Source organism: Poecile atricapillus, chromosome 2, assembly GCF_030490865.1.
Source record: "Poecile atricapillus isolate bPoeAtr1 chromosome 2, bPoeAtr1.hap1, whole genome shotgun sequence".
Taxonomy (NCBI): domain Eukaryota; kingdom Metazoa; phylum Chordata; class Aves; order Passeriformes; family Paridae; genus Poecile; species Poecile atricapillus.
Window position 1 is genome coordinate 22,947,714 of NC_081250.1, and position 23,572 is coordinate 22,971,285.

At 37.6% G+C, this 23,572-nt stretch overlaps 1 protein-coding gene across 1 annotated transcript in view; it reads left to right on the forward strand.

Annotated features, from left to right (window-relative positions):
- CDK14 (cyclin dependent kinase 14) overlaps positions 1-23,572 on the forward strand; it is a 316,030-nt gene that overhangs the window by 203,266 nt on the left and 89,192 nt on the right. Inside the window, exons 11-12 of the mRNA XM_058833227.1 lie at positions 10,961-11,024; positions 22,268-22,316. Coding sequence (XP_058689210.1) covers positions 10,961-11,024; positions 22,268-22,316 — 113 coding nt within the window. The remainder of the gene's footprint in view (positions 1-10,960; positions 11,025-22,267; positions 22,317-23,572) is intronic.

The following is a 23,572-nucleotide window of genomic DNA, read 5'->3' on the forward strand; positions in this document are numbered from 1 at the left end:
AGTTGCCCTGCAGATGGATTGAAGTTCAGTTGGAGACAGGAGATAACTACTCCCTAGTTCCTCCTGCATGGTGCTTTTGATAGCTGAGGTCATGTGCAAAGTCACTGAGTGCAGTTTGTCTAAACAAACAGGATGGTTCACTGAAGCTGGCAGTGCTGCTGCCTCTTCCAGTTGAGATACACCGGTTTTCACTTTCATTTAAATAAGCAAAATGAAAACTCTCAGGCTATCTGCCGTCTGCTTGTTAAGGCCACAACTGCTAAATGAGCAATAAATGTTTAAATCACAGTTTCCAATTTTTGAAAATTTTATTTCAACATTCTGTACTCTTTCAAAACCCACTTCTGATCTCAATGTTTGGGCACATACCTCAAAGTGTCAGGGCAATGAACCCCTTGCTCTTAATGGGTTTGCAAGGAAATAGGTAAAGAAAGTGTCAGGAAAATGTATAGATGTTTCAGCAAAGATTTCACTGGAAATTTCCCAAGTGCTCTGAGTGAGGTGTGCTAGCTCACTAGTCTGTACTGGAGGATACAGGTTCTGTTCAGCCAATCCTTGCATGGATCTTACCATCCTCAGGATGAGAATGCGAACTCCCTGGGATTCTGCATGACCCCACTTAAAATGTCTCAGCTGCTTTAGAGCCACTCTCTCTCCATCAGACATAGGCTGACATTTCCCCCATTTTTAGGAAAAAAATTATTTCTGTACTTCATTTTTCATTCTGCTTGCTTGTTCTGTGTCTGTGATTCAGAAGGAGAGTATAAAACTCTTTTCTTTTGTACCAGCAAAATGTTTGGAGTTAATACACCAAGCCTCATGCTGTGTTTTGTTGAAGGAGACACACTTCGAACTGTATCACTTGAAATGGATTTTAAGTGATAAGGTTAGACATTTTTAAAAGGGATTTGATTTGGGAATTCTGATAAGGTTCAATGTAGGAATCAGCTGGATATTTAGACATCCAAGAAGAGTACTCTTATCTATCTATATACCCATCACAATTGGAGCTCATTATTAATGCCCTCACTGTTTCAGAAACATTGTAACATTTGAACCTGCACATTCTTCAAATGCCAGTGTGACTGGCTGCCTTCATTTTCTGTAGATTGTCACTTAAAAAAGCTTCACAAAATACCCACTGCATCACTGAGCTCCATGTAGCTTCAAAAATCTATTCAAAATTGAGATTATTACAAGATCAAGACCTTAATTGGCAAAATAAGGAGCTGGCAAACTTCTGGATTATCTGATCAGATTCTACTGTCATGCTGTTCCATGATGCTGAGCAACAGGTTTCATATATAGGTCTCAGTTTATGTTATCTCCCCTGGTTTTTTAGGTGAGAAAAGGAATTTTCATGATACTTCTCTTTTTTTTTTTTTTTCTTCAATTTTTTTTTTATTTTCCCCAGACTGTGAGCTTAGGCAGCTCAGTCAGCCCAGCTCTAGTATTCTATCTGCCGTGGCACATCAGCTTTCCTCTGGAAGTATATTTCTATCACATAAGCAGCACGTGTCATGAGCTTCTATTGTGGCGTGCATATGCTGTTCCTTGGGCGTGAGGAGTGGTGAGTGCTGGTGTGTTGTCATAACGAGGCACAATCGTTGCTCTGATGTGTTGGGACTGGGCACCAGGCCAGAGACAAAATGTTTTCAGTATCAGAGAAGTGCCTTGTGCATTCACTGCTTTGGAGTGGAGGTTTGTTCTGGGGAAACTTTGATTGGTTCCTGTAAAAACCAGTGGGTCAGGTCCTGGTGCAGAGAAAATCCTTGGGGAGAAAGGGTGTGATCCCAAATGTCCTGGTTTGTTTAAACAGTTGTAGTTAAATGATACCATAGTGAAGAAACCTAATTTTATTTTAAATAAAAAGGTTTCTCTTGCTGTTTTTATGGTGATTCATAGGAATATGCATATTTTGGTCTGTTAATTATTTAAACAAGTTTTCCAGCTGAATGGCAGCTTTAAGTCCTTAAGTATCCTGATGCAATGGCAGAGCTTGGCCTGTGCCAATGAGATTGGATACTACAACACTAGGTAGGAACTCATATGTGTTAACTGAGCCAGTTTTATGGTCTTCAAAAAGGCCATAAAGCCAGCTTTATGATCCAAAGGGAGCACTGCTTTTCCGATAAGCCAGCATTTCCAAAAAACCCTGTGTAGTGCATACCTGGAATTCAAATGAGCCAACTGCTGAGCCAGCACAGCAGGGCTTCTGGAACTACATTTCATAAAAGCCTCCCACAAGGTTTTGGCTTTTATTTTTATTCCCCTTTTTCAGTTTAAATAAAAGAAGTCAGTAAAAAAATTAGAAATAAATCTTTAAAGAGCATGTTTAGGAGAGGACTTTCTGTTTGGGTGGGTTGTTCCAAAGCCTTTGCAACCTAGACAGGATAGGAAATGTGAAATGCAGAGTATATCACTATCTGAACAGAGTAAATGAGAACAGTTTTTAAAGACTATGTAAACAAGCATGCCTTACAAGCTATGGGGTCCTTCTGGCAGAAAATTGCTGTCTTTGCAGTAAAGAAAACCATTCTGCTTGTTCCCAAACTGTAAGGAAGAGACCTTGCAGCACAGCTAGCAGCAGCAGCTTCTTCACGTGTGCTAACACCAATCTCTTCCTCAGTGAAATCATTCCCTCTCTGTAACCTTACTTGAGAGCTCACAAGCTCTGTCAATGCCAGAAGACCTAACTTTTCTCTTTGTAGAGGGGCAGAGAAATCTCTTGAGGTTAGCTTGAGTCTTCTACATGAATTTTCTTCCCAGTCTTTTCCTGATCCACAGCTTTGAGGTCTCCATAAACTTTCAAGATCTTTTCTCTTCTTACTAAGAATCGGTTTCATTGAGGTCTTTTATAGTTTCTACAGCTCCAAAGCAGCTATTAGAGATCATAAGTCTAGTTTAATACCAGAATTTTTAAATTCTGATTATGGGATCATTTGCTGATGGGAGGAGACTCCTGAGCAAAGATGGCTGGGAAAGCTGGAAGGACAGGGTCTCTGTTCTGCTTTTAGCAGTTCATCATGGAACATCCCTCACAGAGGAGCCATCTTTTCACTTTGGAGCTAAACAATCCCCTTTTACCATGTACCTCATTGTTTGATTATCTTTTGATTTGGCAAAATTGCTGCGTGGTTGCACTGGTTTGAGGGAAAATGCAGTCTCTGTCAGGAGTTTCCTTTTTCCTCTTTTGCTGCTAATTTCAGATTGTGTCTCTACAGCCTAGTCTCCTCTGTTTTCAAAATAAATTTGTCAAATCCTTTTATCCAGTTTTTTTTTTTAAACATTCATCTTATTCATATAAATATTTTAGTAAGAATCATTAAAAAAAAACCAAAACCAGTTTCTTCCACCATGTGTACTTCTGTGAATGTTGTGAGTTACTAAAATAGGACGTTATGATGAAATGTGCTGACTCCTTGTAGGAAAAGGATGTCACAGTCCTGTACTAGGTGTTTCACACTTGCTTTTTTCTCATTGTGAAATTCAGAGTAAATACTCTAGTTTTGAGCTCATTCTAGTTCAGCTTGGATTATGGACAGAATTTGTTTCTAAAAGTCATCTCACCTAATGACAGAAACAGCCCTGTCAAAGTGTAGTAAGTATTTAGTAGGCACTTCTTGGAATAAACAAAACTCTTCCCTGACTGAGCATTTAAGGATGCTGTCATGTCAAACTCAGTGGTGCTTTGTTGTAGGGCTGGGGATTTCATCTAATCCTGTCCTGGTGCTCTGTGTGTGCTCACTTGTGCTGTGTCTGCAGTGACAACTGCTCAGTTCCTCCTGCTCCTCCTCCTCCTCCTGGCTGTGGCCCCCAGCCCATGCAGGGCTCTGTGAGGATGGACAGATGTGCCTGGGCACCCTCCTGTCCCTGCTGCTCTCCTGATGTTGGCACAGCTGCAGGGCTGTCTCTGCCAGGGTCCCTCAAAAAGGTACCTGTGGTTACCATGTGCATGAGGAGTATGATGGATTTACTTCTTGTGCTGCAAATGGCGTGGAAACAGTGTTGGGATAAATTTAACTTTGCAGTGCAGACAGCTATTCAAATATTGTTTATATACATAAAGTAAGGACGGAAAAAAATCACATATTACAAAGGTTTCCTGGCAAGACTTCGTTGTATTTTGCCTCTATGGGGAAAGGAAGTTAAGAACAGTTGGGCCCTCTACTGTTTCAAGTACCTAATTTTTCATACTTGACTAAAGAGCTAAAGCAAAAATATTAGTTGAGCTTGATTTTGTTAATTTATTTTTTTTTAATGAATGTGTGTTATTAGAATTTAATGGGAATGTTTTGCTTCCTTCATCCATACTGGCACATTACCCCAAGGTTTTAGAATACAGCTTCATCATAAATCACTTCTTATGCTCAAAGGAAGTGGTTCTATTACCCATATATAATGGAATGATGATATTCTACTTGATGCCTGAGTCATTCTTTTGTTGAGCCTCATTCTGTTCTTGCTGCTTCTTTTTTCACCTTAAAGAATAAGCCTCAATAAATTCCATTTTTTCACAAAACAGCGTCCCTTTCCCTACAGCAGGAACAGGTTTATGGAGTTGGTGAGGAGGTGCCTTCTCCCTTTTGTGTAGCAGGTACTTCATAAGGATAATGAAAGAATTTAATAACTTCCTTTTTCTTTATTTTTCTTTTTTTTTTTCTTTTTTCTTTTTCGTAAAGACCTTGATTAGATCATTCACAAAATAGCTTGCAAAATAAATACTCCAATCTCTTTCTTTCCTAACCAGCCTTGTTTTCTCTTAAATCCATATTTCTGATTTAATTCCCTAAATGAATGTAGATCACATAAAAATATTCTTTTGCACATTACCATTGTGCATATAAAACGGTGGCAGTTGAATTTCTTTTTCCTTTTGCCATATAAAATCCATTGTAAGGATTTTTTTCATGACTCTGGTAGCATTTACACAGAAGGAAGCAAAAAAAAATTACAACCTGTTTTACACATAAAACTAAAAATAAAAATTTAAATTCTGTATTTGTCTTTAAAGAATTATGTGTTCTTGTTTAACACTTTTGTCCTGGAGAGGATTAACACAAGTTATGTTTTCTGTATGCTTAATCTGTTGCATTACATTTTCTGTATTTTTAATCTGTTTCACTGGAATTTAATTTCTTACCTGTCTGGGAATAATGAAGGGATATTTTGATGTCATTTGACTGAAAAAAACACAGAAAGTTTGCTATTTAAGAAAAATAATTATACTAAACTATGGTTTTCAGTTCTGAACAAGGCCTTTATTGCTTTCCACATGGGAAAAGACTGCCTAGATTACACAATCTTACTTCAGTTGTTTTAACTTGGAATTGACATAGATTCCTGGTTTAGGAACTATGTATAATTTTTGCCATTCATTTAATGAAGTAAGCCTTCAATATTCTAAATCTCAAGGACAATGAATAGGCATGTGGTCTTTACTTTTCATGAATCCAAATAAATATATCCTTGCCATCTTAGCTGATAGACATTCTTTCTTTAGTGAAAAATGAGATGACTTTTTCACTGCAGCTGTGAACCCTGGAAAGTCCACAATATTCCCAAGGGTAAAATGTGTTTGGCCCCTGTCTAACAAACCTGTAAGTGTATTGTATACACAATTAATTAGATTTACAGGTCCTGATGGAAACTGAACTGTAAAAGCAAACCTCTAGACTCCTGATGTGAAGAAATGAAAGAAATGACTGGTATTGAGGCAGTTCTGTTTCTGACTCAATCTTTTGGATATTAAACTTGACACTCAGCTGTCACCATTGTGCCCAGCAGAGAGTCAGAGGAAGCCTCACTGCAGTTGTCAGTCAGCAGACTCTGAGTCAGCATGCATAATGCACAGATAGCTACTGAATGCTTTTTCTAACCTATTATACTAAAACCAGATTCTAAGTTGAAGGATGAAGTTCATTCTTTGGTGTTCACTGCTCTATGTACTTTGTGCTCACTGACATTATTAGGTTGTAACACAGATTTTTTTCCAGATTGTGAAATATCTGGTTCAGATCCACCTGACTCTGCTCCTCAGGAAGGGAATGTAGGTGGATCATCTGGACAAATGGCTTAGCACCATTGCCTTTCCAGAGCAGAAATTTTCTGTTCAGAGGTGGCTCTAAGAGTGATGGAGCTGCTGCAGAAAAACCCTGGAACTCACACTGCTCCTCAAGAGGCAAATCTAAAGCAGTAATGAACTTTCCTCTAATGAAACAGAAGACACTGACTAAAATGAAATCTTCATTAGATATACATGTTTTGGAGGAATAGAACAGATTTTTGTAGAAAAACCAAACATCTGAAACCTCCAAATCTCACTCAACAGAGATTGTTGATTTGTAAACCTTCTGCAATTCTTATTCTCTTTCTTTTTTGATTGAGTTCAGTTCCTCAAACAGCTGTGGTCTCCCATGGTACATCACAGCCAAGGATTCACTAAATGCAGTATGTTTTACCCAGCAAACAGGAAGACTGGAAAAGAAATCTTGAACATTCTTAAAGGGTACAATGAAATAAGAAATAATTTTCACATCCAGCTTGTAACTTTTCCCAGTTAAAATTCCAGGGCATTTTTCAACAAACCCCTCTTCTGGCACTTTTTTACTAGACTTTCTTTGTTTATCAAGTTGACCTAACATTAAAAAAAATTAAAATTCTGCATATTACTTAGCCTGATTTCCATAACTGTTGTCTAAGGAAAGGCAGCTCATTTGCATTCTGGTCTTTCATTCTGCTCTCAATAATACCACAGGCTGCAGCTTCTTTGTCTTGTTGAAGTCCAAACTGTCACCTTTCTTGAGGACCATCAGCTCTAACAAGGGTTAAAGTGTTATATCAGTAATATGCAGCTTTGTATATTCAGAACTTGTATTGTAAGGATAAATGCTTTTATTTATTAATTATGCCAGCAATTGGGAAAGAGCTGTTAGGAAAGATTTGCACTGCTGCTCATCTAATCCATGGCAGTAATGTGGGATGGTTTTGCATTCGAGGCAGAATACAGGACAACATGACTAATTGTGTTGGTAGAGTGGTGCAAAGCTCACTGTAAACTAATTATTCTCTTGTACACCAGGGAATGGTGAGTCCTTGCAAAACCAGATGCTAACCCCAAAATTTTTCTTATATTAAAAAAATAAGGCAGTGCAGCAGCCCTTGATGCATTTTTGTTGCATTTCCTAGGAAATCTTTCTATATCATGCTTGTGTATGGAGATTTGAACAGCAGGTTCTGTTTTTTTTGCCAAACCCTAATGATATCTACTGGCAGGTATTTGACCCTCAGCACCCTGATGTATTGTAAATCTGTTATTTTTATATAAACAGACTTCTCACTCTACAAATGGGATTAGAATCTGGTCCTGATTTTTAATAGCAAAAGTTTCAAATGAGAACATCATTTTATATCCCTTGTCAGAGAATAAAAGAACCCAGAGTGTTTTCTGTGGTGTAAAGCAGCAGAACCTCAGCAGATTTTGAAATCTTTTTTGCAGAAACGACAACCACCATGCTACTTGGAAATTTTATGTCCATTCCAAATTTGAGAATTGTAGAATAGTCTTGTGTTAGTAATTAATTTTAAAGAAAATAGGATATTAAATCATGCAAGCTGAAGGCTTACCTTGCTGAGAAGAAAATTATCAGTAGAGAAAGCAAGTTAGTCCAATTTTTTCAAATAATTCTTAATGCTAATAAAAGTTCATTTCCAGTATTAATTTGGGCCTTGATTGCTGTGACAGCAGTGATTATTTTTGTGGTTTTGGAACATGAAATAGAAAGAAAAAGTGTTGAAATGTAGAGGAGGCAGAACTCCTGGTGGCATGCTTGGGATGAGAAGTGGTGGACCATGAAAGCTGGGGCTAGGAGGTCACCTGTAAAATAACAGCTCCTGGTGTTCAGCTGTTGTCCAGGGTTGGATAATCAGTCTTCACTGCTAAGTGACAGTGTATTCCACTAAAACCAGAAGACTCTTGGGTTCTCCCTTCCTCTCCACTTCCCTTTTCCATGTTGGTGCCTTAATTCTCTCTTGTAAGCTGTAAAACAGAATTTTCTCCACTGTGGAGTTAAGTGTGAATACAGCTTTGCTTAGGTTATAGCAGGTGTCAAAGCTTGTTGCTTTGGATTGCTTAATCCCACTCATCAAAATGGGATTGATTGCTGCTTAGCAGAATCACTTACAAGGTGATGCTTACAAATCTCTTTATATCGATTTACCTGTGAGCAGTGACTGTTTCACCTTAACCAAAACCACAGTTGTTTGCTGCCCTCTCCTCTGTTTGTTGGTTGTCACGTATTGTGAATTTCTGTATTGCATATGCAATATGCAAAAAGTCATGTGGAAGAAGGATGAACTTTATAATATTTGTATCATGCACCAAAATAAAGTGTTTGGATCCTTGCCTGAACTACCAAGTGTCTCTACCTTAAAAAACGGTTGGCGTTTAGATGCTAGGAAACTCTCAGTTCTCAGCCTGACTGCTGCCCTTGAGAGAAGGTATAAATATCTGAAGTGCTTTGAGTACTCCAGTGCAGAGAACTTGCTTGTAGCTGGCTCCTAGATACTGTGGTGGCAGATGTGCTTGAGTATTATTAAAGAAATGGATTGGAAAACTAGTGAAACAAGAAACACTGAATCAAGTACGATTCCTTTAAAAAGTGAAAATTACAGATTTTGTTAGCTGGTTTTAATTTTCATCTGTACAGTCCCATACCTGCCTCTTTCTCATCTAAAATAAAGGCAAATAAGAACACACTTTTGGAGGAATGTGGCTATTTTTTTTTTAATATTCAGAACAAATATATTAATAACCAGTATATCATATTTAATAAGATAATATTCCTTTGATTCACTAAGACAGGTTGCAAAGTTGAGAACCATATTTCTAAATTTAAATTGATGCAAGAATCTGTTTTTGATCCACGGGCTCCCTCTCCTGGTTTGGGAGGTGCTTGGCATCAGGAGCTTGATTAATGCAGAAGGCAAGTGGAAGTTATTTGCAAATTGAATTTTGTGACATAGTGTCAATGGTGTCTCCTAATTTCCTCCATGTTTAATGACAGCACTGTGCTCTCTCTAATAGCAATAATGAGATGAACAGGGGTGTTGTGATGAATCAGAGTTGCAGGGCCAGGTTTATCCTATTCGAGTGCCAATTAACTCATATTACAAAGACTGAAAGAAATGTGCTACAAACAATATTTACAAATAAAATTTGCACTGGGAAATAACTATGTGAATGTATATTCTGTAGTTGCACTGATACTGTCACCTTTGTCACCTCAGTGCTCTGCTTTCACCTTCTACTGATCACACCACATCCAAGTTGGACTGTTTGCCTATTGTATTTGATTGTGGAGAAAAAGCATCTTTGGATTAATATTTCTAGATTAGAAACATATGACTACTTTAAACTGCTCAACAAATTTGAGGCCTTAGACTCATAAAGCTAACCTCATAGGTAAAAACTGTATATTTTATAATATATAAATATATATATATATAAATATTGTATTTTAGAGGTCACTTACTTTTGTCTCAAGATTTTAAGCTTATTTCTAAATTTAATTTAATAAATTTCTGGCAGAGTTGAAGAGAAACTTTTTGTGTTTTACCTCACCAGTCTTGCTTCTAAAAATTTTTTCAGCTTGAATTTATTAAGATGAACAAATGTTTACATAGTTTAAGAAATGAAACAAGTATTCTAGAGTGGTGTCCTTCCTTTAATGCTCCTAACTCACATGTATATCGCAGCAAACAAAATTAAAATAAATCTCTTCAATTCTAAATGATTTGGAGTAGATGTTGTTTTTCACGTTTTTTGGACCAAAGATTTTCACACTAACTTTGGGCTTGCTTCATGATGATGTAAGTGCCCACAGAATGTCACAGGGACTCAAGATATGTAGGCCCAAAAGATTTATTCAGATGACCTGCAGTGCAGATAGGGGCAGTGCTCGGAGGGGCTTTTGTACATTGATAATGCAAAACGAGCACCAGAGTAATGTGAATTACTTCCACTCAGAATATCAATCTTTTATTCCAGGGCCTGAGCTTATAACAAATATTCAAAAGAATCTAGAATTTTCATTAATGTTAGAAATTGAGTGTACATTTTTGAAAAGAAAGATCCTACTAGTGAAATATTAAATTCCACAGTTTGTTCCGAAATGTGTTTCTAGAGCTTTTAATTTAAGTGTTCCTCCTGGCTTTACTTAAAGCAAGTCTTGACAGTTACATGTTATGAAGCAAAACAACGTTTGGGAGAACTACTTATAGCAGTTCTCTCACTTTAATTACTATTTGAGTCAAGGGCACAGAGAGTGAACTTTTCATGTGAACAGAGAATATAAGATGCATGTGAGAAGCGTAAATACTTAGATGCTGTAAGTTGGTCTGACACATTACAAGAAGGACAGTTGAAGTGAAGAGAAACAAAGCATAATGCAGAAGTCAATAAAGTCTGTATCTCCTAAGAATTTACTATTTTTATGTGTACTGCAGCCACATTGAAATCACAGCTCTTTGCTGCACATTCTTGTTCATGTCACACTCTTGATCATCCTCTTTACCATCTGTGCAAATCTTCTATCCTAGCATCTATTCATTATCTATTTATCTTATTTAAGTTTCTAGGGATTGAAGTTATTTCTGAGCTAAATTATCTAGCTTCTGTTGCACCAGTGCTCTCAGATAGCTTGATACTTGTGAATGGAAAGTAGCTTTAACATCCACTGGTTCAACAAGCAGTGTGACAGGAACACAGTACTCCCATCTGCTTTACAGACTCCACTGGTACCTTGGAAATGTTTTAATCATTTAACCTTTTGTACCTTCTTCCTCCTCCCCATCCCCCAATTAAGAGGTCTATTTGAAGTGCTTTCTACAGTGCTATGACTTGTTATGTCTTTTCCATTAAAGCAATGTGGTTTTGTTTTTGTTTTTGTTTTGTATGCAGGTACTTGGAACACCAAATGAAGATACGTGGCCTGGAGTCCACTCTTTACCCCATTTCAAACCAGGTAGGTTGAAGCACCAAGTTCCTTCACATTCCCTCTCTGGAAGTACACAACAGAGATAATTACATCCCTGATCACAAGTGATCAAAACGACCTGGTGTGCAGTGTGTGGACCGTAATGCACATCTTCTAACTGCTTATTTTGTATTGTGCTCAGGGTGGGTTTTCTTTTGTTTAATTTCTTTGCTTTCTTTTTCATTTTCTTCTGTTACAGTATGAGCCCTGACCTGCTTGCATTCCTCAGCCACTGAATATTTATTGTACCTTTCAGACTGCTAGTGTGCTGATTTTCTAGTCAGGATTACTTTTCCAGCAGAGCGCACCAAACTTTGATGAATACTAAAGGAAATTAAAAAGTTGAGAGAAGAAATTGTGAAAGCTAAAGTTATTACTAGATCATCTATTAGTATCTTTCTGCAAAGGTTCAATTTTTCAATATGTGTTGTATTTGCAGTTGTCATACTTTATAACCGTCCTTGAAAAACTGTTTCATCATCTGATACCTTTTTGTGAGAGGAAGCAGTTTGTCTCCTAGAGACTAGGAGGATGTGGTCGTCTTCATTTTTCTACACATGTGTGCATGTTTATGTTTGTAATATATATAGTCTTGTGAACTTCTGAGTGGGGATCTTAGAAATAGGTTTTTTTTAAACATGGCAAAGCAGGTGAATGAGCAGGGGGAGAAGAAGCAAAGGAGTTGTAAATGACAAGTAGATCTAGATAGCTCTTAAAATAAGAGAGAGAGAGAGAGAAAGAGAGAAAGAAATATTTTGTAGGGTTTACCCTGATAGAGACACAAACCCTTGAAAAACAGGAATGCAGACAGCTTTCTTGCACATTGCTTTTCACTCTGTCCGATTGCTGACTTACTGCTGTATAGTGAAATCACACTCTAGTGCTCTCAAGTGAATTAGTAGAAAATTTAGCAGTCTTTCACTGAAGTACTAAAAATACTACAGTGTTCTTTCCTTAAACGTTGTGTCATTAAGTTTACAAGCTTTTGTGTTTCTCATTCTTGATACTGATTGAAAAGTGAGCAAATACAAAATCCTTACAGAAATGTAGTGGTCTGTAAAAGCAGCCCAAAAACATTGGTTTTAGCAAGAATAGAGGAGAAAGCCTGAAGGTGTCAGTGATTGTTGTTTGGGTTGGTTTGTTTTCCTGTGAGATACAGGAAAGTTTTGAACAGTAGATGGCAGCCAAGAAATTTCCAGGTTTAAGTTTTCAGTTTGGCTTCCAAGTGTGTCAGGGGATGTAGGTTTATTACCACAAAAGAACATCAGGAAATAAATCCACTGTAGGCACTTCATTAAATCTAATTTTTGTATAGGCATTGTGTTAGAATTGCTCTATTTTCTCCATCCCAGACTATAGATTTTTTCAGCTATGAATACATAATATTTATATAAATGGAGAGTGGGGACAGGAGGAAAAGTGCCTCCAAGACAGAAGATAGCTACTCAGTATTTTCTCCATTTCTGCACATGGCCTTTGCTCTCTCAGATCCTTTCCATGTCTGTGAAGTATGTAGATTCGTAAGTCAGAGTAACTGCTAATCTTGCTGGCAATCATTTAATCTTTTTAGGGCCTCTTATTGCAAACTACTGAGCTCCTTCATTCCCTTACACTGTGGAGGTCTGGGAGCACTGAAAAAATAAAATCTCTCTTCTGTACACATACTGTGTTGTGTACCCTACATCACTGATTTGCTGTTTTTTGAAATTACAGCAATAGAAAGCACCATCTAACTGGACAGCCAAAACCGGCATGCACATCCCAAAACTGAGTAATGGAATTTGATGCTGGTAAATGTGGAATTGTTAGAGCAGCAAAACACATCCCTCTGGGATCATTCTGGTACCAGCTCCTATGGTATGCTCTGCACAAAATGCTCTGGCCTATGGGCTGGGCTGGAATGAATACTATTTGCTCAGACCATTAGGATTGTTGGAGATGTTTGGTCAAGGACACCAGGTTCTCTGTCACTTCTTAAAAATGTGCTTTCCTTCATGCTGTTCTGTGCACAAAAGCTTTCTGGTAAGGTTGCTGCATCATCTTCTACAGGTGCTCAGCCAGCCACGCTCCCCTCCCTGATGGTCTGAAATTGCTGTTAAACTCTAGCTTTCCTGACTGACTTATCAGGAGCAAAAATGAAAGTTGAAGATGACTTAATCTGTTCCTTTTCCTAGCAAAATAATGAAGTATCCTGAAATGTCTTGCCAAATCTGAACCAATTCCATTATTCGTGAAGATTTGTGAAATTACTGTGTTTAAATATGTGATATGGGGTTAAATAACTCCTGTGCTTTGCATGTGTTAGTAAGTTTTAAAACTGAAAAAAATAGCTGCTAACAGTAATTGTGATAAATTGAGAAGTGCAGACAACATTGGTGGTGAGGATGTTCTCTCAGGAAAGGCTTTGATTCTATAAACTTGAGTTGTGTAAGCATAAAAAAAAAGCATTTGAAAAGAAGGCGTCAGTGATAAATGGTTACTATATTTTAAAAAATGCTGAGCACATTAAGTGCCTGTGGATTTGGGAAGATTATTGAGAGTTGAAACAGAATTTCATTGTATTTCTTGTTTGCATACAGACATCAATACCTAATTTTCACACTCATTTGATAGGGCACAGTCTTGAGCTGCAGAGAGCTAATCACAGTTTACTAGGAGAAACATGTCTGGAAAATGTGGTATTAGTCTCTACTGCAGTGGCCAAGGGTCTTGATTTTTATAGGAAACATCCAGTGCTTTAATAACTATGATCTCTGACATCTTAATATGTAGGAACATTTCTGAACCTGAAAAATAAATACATTCCTAAAGCTAATTGTTGCTGGCTCTAGGTCATTTAGAGCCCTAACTTAGGTGATTTTAACAGCTTGTAATAGTGAAAATAAAATTGTCATTGTTTTCTTTGCCATTTAAAAAGTCAGAAAACAACTTGTATTTTATCTGCCTGCTTTGAGATAACTTACTGTCTTACAAATGCTTCGAGTAATAGATTAGATATTTAAATCTAAAAGTTGGCCTGGTCTTTGAGCTTTTTCTGTGCTGCAGCCTCCTCCTCTCAGTTTGTGCTTGCACCTGTGAGCATAAACACACTTGCACACATGTCCTGCTCTGTAAGTTACTTAAGGATAATCTAAAAAATGCAATTCGGAGGCCTGAAATACTTCAGGAATATTTCAGTAACTTTGGATTACCTCTGTGATTCACACTGAAGCTATTATGGACGCTATAATCTTGAGGGGTCTTCCTGTACTCAGGAATCATCATTTCATTGGTTTCATCACCAATGAAGCCCTGCCATTCTGCATCACTGGGAAAGTAATTATCTGCTCTCAAACAGGAAAACAGTTTGAGGGAATTATGAAAAAGTGCTAGTTGCTGTTTCAGTAAAATCTTGATGTTTCCCCCACATGAGAAGCCCCATGTTACAGGACAGAGACACTTTCAGTGATGAATATGATCCCCTAGATTTGGAGAACATGTTTTCACTATTCACTCTTTTTCCGCAATACTTTAGGAAATATGTAGATTTGCTGAGCTAAAACAGATTCAAACACCAGTCATATCACTGTGCCTCAATCTCCAGGAATGAATGAAAGTAGACATTAACTATGTCTTACCTATATGAGTAGAGATGAAGCAGTATTTCCAAACAAGCTACTTCCTTGCCAGTCTTGTGCCCAAGTCTTCCTGATTTTTTGTGCATTATGTTCTTCATTGTTATTAAACCTCCCCTTTTTTTTTCAGTCTGCAGTCCTATCAATTTCCCCTCTCCAGCCAGATTGAGTCCTGTTTAAATAAAGGAGCAGGAGAAGCCTTTGAATAAATATCTACACTTAAGTTTTCACTTTTCTGACATTCTCAGTTAGTGTTTGGGACTGGTGCTGTGTAACCTCCATCCTGGGAAGTTAAGTAAAGATTTATCAGGAGGTACTGTCAGTGAGTAAAGTGGGAGAAGATAAGATATGGTCGCAATAGAAGATAAATTAACTGTGTGTGGCAATTAAGAGATGGTAATGGTCAAGGAGAGGAAGGAACTTGTTAGGAAGGTGGAAAAAACATCAGAATGCTTTGGTTGACTGTGCATCAGTTTCTTTACAATACTGTTCCTAGGTGAAAGAAAATGAAATACTTAATCATGGGCTGATGGTGTAGGAGCCTGAGCCTCACAATGTTCTACAGACGATCAGAGAGTAATACACCTGAAAAGGTGCCTTTATGAGACAATGGAAGCATCTGCTGAGCACTGATTTTTAAAAGAGAATCCCTAAAGCTGGGATGAAAAGAGGTAAAAGAAAGAGCCTCTCCTTAAAGAGAAAGCAGAACACAAAAAGAAGCAGTGAGAAAAAAGCTTTCATAGGAAGTAGTGCATAACATGGATTTTGCCATGGACTGATGGGAATTTCGTGGATTTATTTAAACATCACTAGTCTATGATGGACAAAACCACTGCAGAGCTGGTGTTCTAACTCAGGAATTCTACTTTACTTCCCAGGTGATCAATAAATACAGATTTGGTTAAGAAATGTGATCTGGCTACATGCATCTTAACAGCTGATTGACAGCCAGATTTTTTTCAAAAGATTAAGTCTTCATTTAGAATAGGGCTGGACTGAGAGATCTCCTTTGGCACAAACACATGAGCATATTGCATAAGAAAACATGGCTTTTCAAACTTTCATAGCAGTTTTTCCTGTAGTTTCTCCAAAGCCTGTCAACATTTTGTTACATGCTAAGTCAGTATTTTGCCTGTTTACATCTCCACTGATGCCAGGGAATGTTCCCAGGCAACGTGAGAGCCTCTGCTGTTAGACTGTCAAAGCGGCCTCTGGTATGCCTTTACCTCATAACAATTAGCACTTGCAAATAATTAATTCCTGGGTGTTAGGAAGCTTCCTTAGGGTTAGGAAGTCGGTGTGGGATGGAGACTGTTCCCTGTAAGATGTCCCCATCTCCTGTATGGGGTGGAAGTGGGAGGTGCTGTAGCAGTGCTACAGGACAGTGATGGTGTCTCATCCAAACAGTCTCAAGCTCTTTAAATTACTGCTATGGATGCTATCTTCAAGAATTTGAGCACTTGAAGAAAGGAGGGCTATTTGTAAAGGGAAATTAATTTCAAAATCCTCCCTCTCTTTTGCCAAAAAAAACCTGTATTATTTAGTTTTTCTTCAATCTGTGGTATCCACCACCCAAGGGAAACAGAGTTGTCAGTGTTTTTACCATTCTCTAAACAAAATTACATTAAGCTGAAAAGTTAAAGTAACTTATTATGTGTGGAGAGGAGGCAAGGTGAGCTCTGCTAAAGGATAGAACCATTTAATGTAGGACTCCAATGCTTCAGAGAATGCTGGGTATTAAAATTACATTTTCTACTTAGGCTCAGTCTAGAAAACAGCAGCTATTCTTCCTCTTTATAGAAGCTGTGCTCTTCTAAAGCAAACAGAAGGGAGAAGAGGGGACAGAATGGAGGGCAGGGAGTTATAGTTTTTCTAAAGATGTTTGGCATACAAAACTCTGAAGTCTAGCTCATGTATTTGATAATCCTCTGGTTGTGACCTAACTTCAGTAAAAATTATAATTGCTCATTAGGGGTGCAAATGTTACAGTGCTTGAAAATTTTCTTGTCAACATGGATGCTTGTCTTTATATCTTTAGCTAACATAATTTCAATAATTTTAGCACTGAATCTTTACTAAAAATAGTATATGCCATATATATAACAATACAGTGTTAGTCATATTAGACTTTTAAATTAAATGTAAAGAAAACCCTTTCAAAGAAATAATGAGTTAGACTTTTCAAAATATTAATTATGGTGATGTTTAAATATTTGCATTTAAGCTAATCACATTTGGTTTTAAATAGAGAAGAACATTAATCAAGGAATGCATATTAGCCATCATGTTTTGATTAGCAACATAAAGAATGCCTTGAAGTTAAACTGCATTTTAAGTTCTTTGGTTTAGACTAGATTATCAATACTGTTAAAAAGAAGCTAAAAAAACAAAATGTATTTTGCTTCTAATTTCTTCTGTGGTTTTTCTTGCCTATCTTAGGTCTTTTCAAAGCAAACGTGGCAAAGGTATAATAGCTCATGTGTTTTTCTGACTGATAAAAGAGGAAAAACCCCTCATCTTGTTTTATGGTACTTAAAATGCAAGTGCTTATTTTTTCAATTCTCACAGCAGACCAGTACTCCTGCAGTGGTCTGCTAATAAGCTCACTAGTGAGTTCTGCTGCAGCTCACTTCTGTTTGAACCCGCCCTTGATGCGGGGCTGTCAGATGGAGCGTGTTTATCAGGCAGATAATGATGCTTGCAGTGCAGAACATGTAGGTATATGTGTGGGCACACAAGTGAGTGTGCACACACAACTGTGTTGCTACAGAGTGGTTGTCTAAAGGAAATAAGAAAAAGAAGGAAGGAAGGAAGGAAGGAAGGAAGGAAGGAAGGAAGGAAGGAAGGAAGGAAGGAAGGAAGGAAGGAAGGAAGGAAGGAAGGAAGGAAGGAAGGAAGGAAGGAAGGAAGGAAGGAAGGAAGGGAGGAAGGGAGGAAGGGAGGAAGGGAGGAAGGGAGGAAGGGAGGAAGGGAGGAAGGGAGGAAGGGAGGAAGGGAGGAAGGGAGGAAGGGAGGAAGGGAGGAAGGGAGGAAGGGAGGAAGGGAGGAAGGAAGAAAGGAAAAAAGAAAAAAAGAAAAAAAGAAAAAAAGAAAGAATTACTGTTTTTTCTGAGACCACTTAGTACTGCTGAATGTAATGCATCAACTTTTTGGACAGGCTTTTTTTTTCCCTCTAGGCCTTCAAACTGGCCAGAATTTGGAAGCAGTTGTTTTAAAAACGTAATTTTTTTTGATGCATCAAGTTTGTCAAGTTAACTAGCTCAAGAAATTCCCTCCCTCTCTTCCTCTGGTTGCTCATTACTGCTTCCATTTTGTGGTTTTTACTCCAGTAGCCTCTTGATGGTACTGTTTGTGGGGCACAGTCCTAAAAACTTCCTTGGCAGATGAGGCACTGAGTAAGCTGTGCTGCAAGGTCCAAAGCAAGGAGCAGCTCAGATCCTTGTGCTGCCAGAAGAATGTCTGTGTAAGTGCCCCACTCGCCTCGTCTGGGCGGGCTGTGTGCAGTGCCCAGCAGAACAGCGAGGCTGAGGCTGGTGCTGGGGTGTGGAAGTCACAGCCTAGTCCTTTTGGATACTCTTGGGACATCCTGAGAGTAAAAATTGCGCTACAGGAAGATGTTGCTACATCTTTCCACTAACAAATGGAAATACTGTATGTTAGCTCTTATTTATGCCGTCCTATACAGGCATCTCTTTACACTGCATTTGATTGTGGACATGGCACTTAGTCAAGATTTGGCTTCCTTGGCCTTCTAAGAAGCAAATAGTAAACACTCTAAGGTGCTGTGTGATTCCAGCAAAACTAAAAAGCTCTTCCTTTTGTTTTACATAAGCAAGAATTCACCTTTTACTCGGTGAAATACAGCACCCATGTGAATAGCTCTGTAACAGTGAGACATAGCTGGAAGTGAGGATGAGGAATGCATATTTGGGATAAAAATGCAGAGGATCAAATTTTGTTTCCTGAATTTGTTCCCAAAAGATTGGCAAATATTGAAGTATTTGCATAAAGGAAATTAAAATCAAAATTTTAACTCTAAATTTCAGATTTGATTACTGTGTTGACCTTCCAGAGTTTTAATTCAAAATAAACACTACTACTACTTATAATAATAATAATAATCTAAAAATATTTCAATTTCAGTACCCAAAACTACAATTTGAACTATAAAGATTCAAAATACATCTGAGATCAAAGCCTGATCTATAAACATACAATTTTTGATTTCTTTAATCTCAGCCTGATGAGAGTGAGCAGCTGCCTCAGTAAGATGGTGCACCTTGTGTTCCTGAGAGTGGTTTGCATGTGCTGGAGAATGGCTGTGTGGGTGGGTGATCATGTGAGTGTCTGCATGGTATTTTCACATGTTCATGTTTGCTTTTTGGTTCTGAGGGAGGGGTATTAAGTTTTTGCTCCACAGGGTTTCTTCCACAAGGTGGGACTGAGATTGTCATTGCCAGTACTGTTGTGTCTCAGTATGTCAGGCAAAGATTTCTTTTGTGGGGGAGCATTCATGGTAATTCTGCAGAATTCCCCGTCACACATACAGACTTACGTTACTGTTCTTTATGGACATGTCAGTGGTAGCTTCTGAAAAACAAATATCAAAGCTACATGCTTGGAAGTATCATAGAATGTAATTTTGTGCAGCTGGTCACAGTCAGACAATAGGTTTAGATTTGGTTTTATTTCACCCATTGAGCAGTAAAGGCCGGAGACATTCATACAGGTGAGAGTCGCTCACTCTGAAAAGTGACTTGGAAGCAAACCTGAGGATGTAACTGTGAGACTGAATTATGGTTCTGTGATAAATTTGACACAAGCAGGAGATGCTCAGATAAAAGTTGTGAAATTATCTCTTTTTTTGCCTTTGTTGGGACTGCAAGTTTGGTGGTTTTAGGTATGTCATTTTGTGGTTGACAAACTGCACCATGGTGGAGGTGCTCAAGGACAAGATTATGGTAGCTTCTCTGTTCTGGCAACTCTGAAACCAAAATCAGCTGGTTTCACTGCTTCTTTATTCTCTAAGGGATGAGTTCAGAAAAATATGAGCTGCCATGTACATGGGCTGGGCTTCATTAACACAATAGTCCCATCTAATTATCTTGTCCATGAAAGTTGGCAAGACTCTGGTTGGAGCCATGACCATAAAATTATATAGAAAAATGTGAGCTATTATTTTATCAATGTGTGGTTCCTTTCTGTATAAAGCATGTAAAGTAAGCAGCCTCTAATCTCCTTGAGTAGAAAGTGTTGATACCAGTAGTTAGAAGCATAGATTGCAGTCACAGCATATTCAATAGAGTTTGGAATTAAGGACTATAAAATAAACATTTGCCTCTCTGTAGACAGGGTTTTGCCCTCTCCATGTCTTCTGCCCCAGTTTTCCCTCTCCCTGCCTGATAAATATGATATATAAGGTACTTATTGAAAAGATGTTTCGACTGGAACAGCAAAGGAAGATCCCTTTGAGAAGTTTGTTTTGCTCATGTGTCTGCCTTATAGCATTTACATAACTGGATCCAGCGTATCATTTTTTTCAGTAAAATTTCATCTGGCATAGCAATAGTTTTTCATTTTTTTTGCAGAACTGGAACAGATCTTTGGGCATTAAAGCCTTAAAGCAATTTGGTGAAGTGGTTGACTCTGGGGCTTTCCTCCCACAGTAAAAATAGCTTAAATTGATTAAAATAAATGCTTGATAGTCTGGTCAAGAAAATATGTTGCATATGATACTTCTCAAATGTTTTACGTGGATGTAGCTCTGTTGAAGACAGTGTTGCTGTGCCAGTTTGAATCAGCTCAGTATCTGACCAAAACATATTGCAGAATGACAGATAAGATCAAAATCTGTCTCTCTCTAGGTCCAGGTTACCTTTTCAGCAGTGCTTCAAGTCAGTTCAATTCTCTTTCCACCCAGATATTTCTGCACCAAAATAGATTAATTTTTAAGTTTGCAGTTTATTATTTAGCTGAACTCCCATGTGTATCTCAGACATGTTGTTACCCAGCACTGGCTGGCTGCATTTTATTTTTCAGTCCCTTGTCATAAATGAATTGACAGTGTTATGGTTGGACAATTTACTTAATACCAAAAGTCTGTATTTTTTTCCAATTTTTATGGGTATCTGTTTGCATATATGTATTTAATCCCTATTTGCAAACTAAACTTGAAGGGTTATAGTCATGTAGCTTCCAGTTTCCACTTGTCACACATATCTAAAAGGGAGTGATTTCATTTATTTAACTGCATCAGTATGGTTAAAGCAACAAGACTTGTGAACATGAAGTTGCCCTCAGATACAGTGTGCAGGTGTCTTTTATCAGTCTATTATTGTTCATCAGTAACTTCCAACAGTGAATTCAATGAGATTTGAAGCTTCCACGTTTTTTAGTTAATGGGGCAAAAAAGCTAAGAGATAGGTATAAGAAAAAAAATCAAAGCATCCACATTGATGCTAGGATTTTGCTTCTGCCTTGGTTTTGGCATCTTTAGAACAGACTGTGTATGAAGTGTACATGACAACTTTAGAAATGATACAAGCAAGTATACAAATACAGGAATTTGAACACAACTCCTTTGAAGGATTGTACCTTTACAGCTGTTTTTCACAGTAAGAAGCATGCATATCTGTGTGCCTATATATAAAAAATACAATTGCAGCTGCACAGTGGGTCTATTAAATGTCATGTACATGGGTGGAGAGGAAGCAGGATTTTTTTATATATTTTTTTAGATTTTACGGAGTGTTTTGTAAGTTTAGAACTTCTTCACAGCAACTAATGCAATAACATTAGGATAGCTGGCTATGATGAGTGCCAATCTTCATGGCAGGATTTCCATGCAATGGATCTCCATGGAAAATGTTGCTCTATTCTCCAGCTGAACTCGTTTGTTGCTACCTGAGAGCCACTTAGCTGCTGTCCAAGAGGCCAATGAAGGACTGACCCCTCATTTCTCCAGCAGCTTACTTAGCATCTTCCTTTTTCAACCAGAGTCCTACTGCAGATCAAGCATCTTGGATATGAGTGAGAAAGTCCTTCTATCTAAACTGAAGAACTTAAGAAGAACTTGAAGAACTTGAGTAAATAAGCTGTCATTGTAATTGTTACTTCTGTTCATTATCTATATGTATTCTTCAGAAAATAGACTCAGTGTCCATCATGTTCTGTTTGCCCCTGTGTGTCACAGAGACCCATGCTGACTCTTATGCACCCTGAGAAGCAAAAAAATATGACAGTGAGGCTGTAGAGAATTGTATTTGTGATGAAGAAAAAAAATACTAATTTGAGGATTCTTTTTTTTTCCAGTAGCAATCAAAGAATACTTTAGAAATAATTGTAAAACTTTCCTTCTCTGGTGATGCCACAGTAAATGAGCTTTAGTTCATGCTGGTTTGGTGTGACTTGGTTTAACAAGGTGGTTTTCATGTTTTGTTTTGGTAATTTTTTTCCTCTGTTTGTATGGGAATTGCTTATAGGTTAGTTTTCTTTCCCTGGGACTTGAGCTGCAGGAGATACACAGAAATGATGAAAAAATATAAATATAAATATATATTTTTAAAAAATAAATCCTGGATTTAGTGAAGTAATGGAATATACCCCTTTTTCTTACAGAACGGTTTACGCAGTACGGCCCTAAAAACCTTAGACAAGCATGGAATAAGTAAGTATTTTTTTTAATAGCACTTCTGACTCTTAAAGGGTATGCTGAAGTTATCATATCTAACTTAGAATGGCTCTATTCTTTTCAAATAAGCCAGATTTGAATTGCCAGTTTCTTGTAAATAGGGAGAAACTGCATAGCATAGTATTTTCTTCTTGGGGGTGTTAGTTGGCAAGTGTATTGAACTCATAGAGAAATGCTCTGTTATTGCTTTGGGCCATCAGTTTGGAATCTTGTTTTCTCTGTTCATCTATAAAAATCAGGAAATTTTTAGATAATTTATTTTTACTCCACTTTTGAGTGCTGCTTCCACATAATCATCCCCTGTTGCCAGGTCCATCTGGTCATTGCTGTGAGCTGCTGACCATACTGTTGTAATCTTAATTATGAGTGGAAAAAATCAGTGTAATTTCACCATTTCACCACACTTTTTTTTTTTTTTTTTTTTTTTTTTTTTTTTTAAATTTTCAGTGTTTTCTGAATTTGGCCACATTTACACCAGATGGATGTTGATATCAAAGTATTATGCTCAAAGTCCAGAAAGGTTGCCTGATGAGCATTCAGATTGAATACTACACTACTGGCATTATTCTAAGTAATCATCTGTGTTAATTTTGCTAGAAGTTTCTCAGCACATGTAGAATCTTTGTGGACAGAATATTTAGACTGCACTGTATTTAGCAATTAATAGCTTTTTATATTTTGAAGAAAGCTTGCAGAATTTGGATTGGATGATTTCAGCGATGTCAACAACTTGTCTTGCCAGAAAAGCAGTTAGAATTTTACTCCACTATCTTTTGACCAAAAATTTTGCAGCAAAGCTAAGCCTGTGCTATACCAGCATTGCTGCTTTCTTTCTGGTACTAATTCAGAATTTTATTTTTGCTACTAAGTTCCTGTCTTGTTGGTAGTTTACCAGGGACTTCAAGAGATTAATCAGCAGGAGACTAACATCTCCAAGTTCACCACTGAAACTGAAGATAAAAAATATTTTGGTGAAGAAGCCTCCTTGTTGTAAAGGAAAAAAGTTATTAATAGAGTAGAAGTCCAAATGCTTTTTCAATATCCTTTTTATATTAGCAATGAAATGTGTCTACAACTTCAAAATCCATTGGATGGTCACTTTCCCAAAATGTCATTAGGTTTATATTCACTTTTCCATTCTGTTCAGTTTTTTCTCTATCTGCTCCTTCCCAAACCCATCTGGTCCAGTGTTTTCATTTAAAACAAAATCAAAAAATAAGCACAAAACCAAA